At 33.0% G+C, this 6,009-nt stretch overlaps 1 protein-coding gene across 4 annotated transcripts; it reads right to left on the bottom strand.

The window, feature by feature from the left end:
* Positions 1-259: 259 nt before the first annotated feature.
* On the bottom strand, positions 260-3,442 carry LOC113861319 (vesicle-associated membrane protein 722). Of its 4 annotated transcripts, none has more exons than XM_027494062.1 (5): positions 3,004-3,436; positions 2,191-2,332; positions 1,977-2,097; positions 1,684-1,746; positions 260-941 (listed from the first exon to the last, which is right to left on the bottom strand). In XM_027494062.1, the coding sequence occupies exons 1-5, from the start codon at positions 3,191-3,193 to the stop codon at positions 792-794; spliced, it is 666 nt and encodes a 221-aa protein (XP_027349863.1). In that variant the 5' UTR covers positions 3,194-3,436; the 3' UTR covers positions 260-791. The 4 variants fall into 4 exon arrangements, with proteins under 4 accessions (XP_027349863.1, XP_027349862.1, XP_027349865.1 ...); XM_027494061.1 differs by having other exon boundaries at positions 507-941; positions 2,983-3,442; XM_027494064.1 differs by having other exon boundaries at positions 507-941; positions 2,191-2,309; positions 2,983-3,172.
* Positions 3,443-6,009: the final 2,567 nt, after the last annotated feature.

The following is a 6,009-nucleotide window of genomic DNA, read 5'->3' as shown; positions in this document are numbered from 1 at the left end:
TTTTATTTGAAATTAAAATATTTATGCAAGCTCTACCTTTCTAAATCAGGCGCATTCACATCTAACAATAAGTTCTTTCAAAATTAACCGTTGGTCCCTCTATTAAGGTGCTTCAAAATTGAGTGCAACAGTGTAAATAACTCTCAGATCAAATTAGAAAATGGAAAGATTTATACGTTGTCATCACTTTGTGGAGAGCGTAGGGTATCAAAAGGCTAGATATTCGTGACTCATTCGGTAAAACAGTAGTCAATTCCATCTTAACTGCTCATTTGTATGTATGGATTTCATAATCATAGCATTTATACAAACATTATTAATTCGAATGTTTGAGCAGAGCAATGAACGAATTAAAAGTTAATACGAGTTAAAATACAAACCGCTGGCGTTTAGAATGCACGTAAGTGGGGCGACGATGGATAAATTTGTTCACACAAACAAAAATGCACATATTATCTCATCTAAAAAAATTATGATAATAGAAAGCTCAACGAAGCTAAGGTTGGTTTCTTAATATGTAACATAAATAGAGCATCATAATCCTCAAAACCAAATGCTGAAATTCCTACCTAAACTATAGAGAACGGCAGATTAGCATTATGCTACGGGAGACAAGATTAAAGCATTACACACTATACAAGCAATGTCATATAATATTGATCATCGTAGAAGCAGGAAGAATGTAAATCCCAAAAAGTAAGTCAAAATAGAGGCAATGGCAATCTGCTTAGCGACAATCTTATCGAGTGAGGAAACAAAATACCACAGTTGAAGCCACGACATGAGAAGATTCATTTACCACAGTTGAAACCACCACAAACGGAAAGAACAATGATGAGAATCAAGGCAATAATGATTCCCAGAACAATTAGCTTTATCTTCATATTTTGGAACCACATCTTTCTCCTAATCTTGGTTCCCTGTTGCCTGAAATCTTGAGCCTGCAAAATCAAACAAGTAAACAAGTCACAGGAAAGACAAGCAATGATGTTTTTCAGAAGAATGAAAAATAACAACAAACTTTTAAGATTTAAGATTTAAGATTTAAGTTTAAAGTGCTCTCTAGATAGTCACTGCAAGCATAACAATTCAACATTGGAAGGTGAGAAAAGAAAAAAAAAAAATACTCAAACACCATAACTTATGCATACAGGTACAGGTGTTAAATCTCAAAATGCTCACTGACACTACAATAGACAGGCTTGCCTTACCAATGACTTCTATTTAGAAACATACACACATAGGGCAATTTAGTAGTTTGGTTTTATCAGTGACCAAATTCTCTCAACAACCCTGCATAATGCATACTAAATTCATCTTAAAAGAATCTTATAATCGGGTAAAAAGTGACCCACCACAATGTTCTCCTATATTAATCTTGTTGGCTTATGATTTATATTTGAGTTGTTTGTTGCACCTGTCCAAGACCATGTCTATTTCGTTTGAAGTTTCCACAAACGGGTGAATATAGATGGATGGAATATTATTAGCATTCATATGTCAATTAGTAGATTCCTGTGTCTTAAGATATTGATGGGGGGTGTTTTGGACCATCTATAATCTCTGCTAATAAGAGACACCCAGTGCACAAGGCTTCCACTACCATCTATAATGATCAATTATTTAGCATTTTTACAGAATTGCTGAAAGATACTTAAAATGCAACACAAGCAACCAATGGACCTGAGAGCGAAGGTTCTCTGTTTTATCCACCAAAAGCTCAATTTTCTCCCCTCGGTCAAGAACCTGACAAATACGATATAAAATGTTACAGCAACATACCAGTCAAGTTGACAAAATTATACAACTTCAAATTCAATTCAACCCTCTCCATCAATGCCCAAAACCAAAGAAAAATAAGACTAATGGGAATTTTAGCCCAAGGAAAAACTTTTAACCCACCCACAGCAAGAAAAGATAAAATCTATTTGCATAGCTTCCTGCCAACAAGGGAGATAAAATGATAAATGTTTTACCTTCTCAATATTTTCCATCATAACTCCTTTGACTTCTGTAACCTGAGCTTTCACTTTAGCAATCTTGCTAATTTCCTCTGGGTGATCAACACAATACTGCATCTGCTCCTTCAACTTGGGTCTAAATCAAGAATATCAAATACTTAAAATTTAACAATACTGGATGTCATCATCACAAGTATTAGCAATAAAAAATTGCAGCAGACATGTATACCCAAACTCTTTGTTGAGGCTATTAGCAGCCGCTGTTGCTGCTTTTCCTCCTGCATATTTCTTGGTAAAATCCTCCTTGATTCGTTCGAGGAAAGCAATTGGAATCTGTCGTCCAACAGACTCAACTGCAACAACACAGTAAGCTGCAATGTTCAAAAGACATTTAGTTAGTTCCAAATAACAGTGATTATAACTTCAGTATAAAAAGGAAAACAAAGTTTCACAAAGAAAAAATAACGTTTCAAAAATAAAATCAAACGATCAACAATAAAGCCAAAAATAGTCATTTATAAATTCCATATAGCACATTTCCTAAACAACCAGATGCATTCTACTCCAAGTTCCAACCCTTGCAATTTAATAAGTTTTCCTCAATTTTCCTTTCTAGAAACAAATAATGTTGTTACTACAATTATAAACGATGCAGTGTCATAAATTAAAAAAGTAACAGAACAACTACATCAGATGGAACGCAAGAAATTATGAGATACACCTACAAGAACAACAAGGCAAACAATCCAATTTTCAGTAGCACAGATTTACTTTTACTTCTTCGGTTTTCACTTTTTTTCCTCTCATTGTACCAACAAAGCCATTCGAAGATTTCAACAAGAAGAATCAATCTCAATAGTTAACCTAATCAAATCAAGCAAAGCACACCGAACACCGAAGGCTATTTTTTAATTACCATTTTCTGCATGCGGATCAAGATGTAACAAATAGCGTAAATTCAAATCGAAGAATAAACAAGGCAAAATCAGAAAACGGTTGCAGATCAGCAAAATAAGTACACTAGAGAGGAGGAAATAGTTACTGAATCCGTTATCGACGAGGTAGTTGAAGGTGTGGCCATCGCAGTTGTAGGTGAACCTGTTGTTGGAGGAAGGAAGTTTCTGGAGGCACTGCGCCGCCACGCCGGTGAAATTTCCTGTGAACTCAGTGAACTCGGCCAGGATCACGGTGCCGCGAGCGACGAAGCTGTAGATCAACGATTGCTGTCCCATCGCCGGAACCACAACCGTAGCAGCACCAACAACGCAGCGAGAAGAAGAGGAAAAAGGTAGCGCTGTCGATGAGGAGAGAGAAAGGAGCGGCGGTTCTGGTTCTAGAGAGAGAAGGTACTGAAGAAGGGGTGAGGCTTCGTTCTTCAGTTGTACAAACAGAAAATGTTGATGAGAGAGAAGAAGAAAGTGGTGTTTTATTATCTTGGCTTAGACGGGAAGCAAGCGTGAAAGGGAAGAAAAGCGAGTGTGTGCTGTTGAACTGCCCGGAGTTTGTTCATTATTACGAAAATGCCATTATACTAGTATTCGTGTTGCTTTTCAAATTTTGTTGTTGGAATTTTTCAAATGAGCAAGGGAGGTTAAGAACGGTAGCCATTCTCTAGAACATCTCATTCATGTGGGAGTTTTTAGCACATCTTGGGTTTGGGATTATTTTAACTTTGTAAAGTCATAAAATAAGGTGATTTACGTTTAATTTTTTCTTAAATATAAATTACTAAAAACTTTAATATAAAATTATTAATCCTGATAAAAATTGTATCTTTTTTTTAATTAAATGTGTTTTTGAACTAAATATAATTCTAACTTAATAATTATTTGTGTATTTTTTATGTTTTAGAGTATTTGATAATGTGCTTATTAGGGATGAACATTCATAGACAAGTCAACTAAATCTGCATCAACTAAGAAGAAAAAATTGTGCAATAGGTGAATCTAAGTGGGTTTTGAATTAATAATTTAAAAAATTTAATTTGTAATAGATACATAAGGTTAAATTCAATTTTAGATTTAAGATTTTTGGTCATAAAAAATGCATGTTATAATATTGATTCTAATATGTGTACAACTTATATAGATGGAGACACGAAGTTGATGAAGATGGAAACATTTGTCCTACTAGATTCATGGGATAGGCATGAGAGAATGATACGTGAGTAAGTGTGCGTGAGAGAAGGAACAACCTCTCTCTACTTGAATTGTTTGCAAACTTAAAAGATCCATAAATTAAATTCAATTGAGAGAGGAAAACACATATTTTTATCTTCTATTCTCAAATACATTGCAAAATCGTTGCATAAAGATTTTTTTATCTTTCATTCTCATTCTTTTGGCAACCACCTTCGTTCTCCGATGTTAGTTCTCCTCCATGCTCTACTCAATTATCCAAAAAAAAATCACTCATCCAATTCGCTTGTCATCTTAAGTAAGACTCGCTCAATCCAATAGATGTCTCAAATGAAAATAGAAGTTGATATGTCCTAATCAGTTTCCTTTGATTTAGAGATTTTTCATCCAAATTCGACTAGTGTCCACCCCTAAACTGCTTATTATGCTTAATTTAGCGATCGGAAACAATTTTGAACAACATTAAGAAATTTTTTTATTTTGTCATGAAGAATGTTTACTTTTATTTTTCATTTTTTTAATCAAATCTTGTTGGTGTATAGTGTTGGACTCAAACCCCTTGATAAAATATATTCAAATGGTTAGAATAAACACACTTTTAATTAAAGTGATAAAAAAATATTTTAATTATATATAAGAATAATTTTGGTATAATGTAAATGCATTTTATATTATTAATTAATGAAAATATATTGTAAAAGTTTAACACATTAAAAAATATTATAGATTTGCACTCCACTAGAGTTTTGCGAAAGAAAGACTCTTTTAGACCTTTATTAGGGTCTCATTCTTTTAAACCTTTATGAGGGTTTCATTTATGATAACACCTTATTCTTTTAGGACTTGCTGGATAACCCTTAATCAAGGGTAGAAAATAGGTAATCATGTTTAGTAGATCGAAGGGAGTGAGTGAATTATTCTTAGTGTTCAAATTTTTTCCAAAGCTATATTATTACCCTCGATGGAGATGACGGAGAAAACGACCATGGAGGAGGTGGATTTACTAACGAGAAGAAAGAAGAAAATTAAGATCGATAGTACCTTGCTGGAAGAAGATAAAGTGGAGTCCATGGAGGAGGAATTAATAGATCATCCTGTTCGAAATTAAGGGACCTCTAACTTTTTTAATGTTAATCGTCTTTCTTTTAAGGATTTACTTATTGTGCTAGAGGGATTAAACCTACCTTTAAGAGATGATGAGATACTTTCATCACTAATGAAAGACTTTAATATACCTTTAGATGATGAGGAAGAGGTTAAAAAAAGTCACAAAATCTAATCAATTATGTCCTAATCTTAATTTTTTTTTTAGATGACTATGAACATAAGTGTTATCCATGAAAAAAATATATACTTTAATAGTTAAACTTTAAGAGAAATCAGTTTCTTTGAAATATATGGATAATAAGCCAAAAACTTTGTGGGGTAGAATTAAGGATTTAAAGATGGTATTAAAGGTTCATTTTGGTTAAATTTAATAATAGAGGGGATTATCAATTTGCAACTTATTTTATATCATTATTTTATAGAACAATGTTGGCAATCTCTTTTAGGGCCTAAGATCAACATTTTAGGAAAATTGCAATCTAGGTTTGTATCTAGACTGCCTCTTGAAATATATAAATGGTACATCTGATATAGCTTAGGAATATCAGGATATAGATTAAAGATGGATATCATTTTAGTAAAGGAGAATAAGAATAATAAACTTAATTATCTTAAAGATAATGAACAAAATCATGTTGGTCCTTGGATTATGATTGAGGCCTCTTAGGAAAAAAAAAATTGACCTCTAATAAAAATATGAACTTACAAGTTGTGAGTAATAATCCTTCAAATAATTTTCTTGTCTCAAGGTTTGAGGTCCTCCTAAACTCAAATGAGAAGGAAAATAAAAATAATAAGAATCT

This window comes from Abrus precatorius, unplaced genomic scaffold (genome assembly GCF_003935025.1).
Source record: "Abrus precatorius isolate BTA unplaced genomic scaffold, Abrus_2018 Scaffold3, whole genome shotgun sequence".
NCBI classification, from domain to species: domain Eukaryota; kingdom Viridiplantae; phylum Streptophyta; class Magnoliopsida; order Fabales; family Fabaceae; genus Abrus; species Abrus precatorius.
Note: the sequence above shows the minus strand (reverse complement) of the source record. Positions and strands in the feature narration are given on the sequence as shown.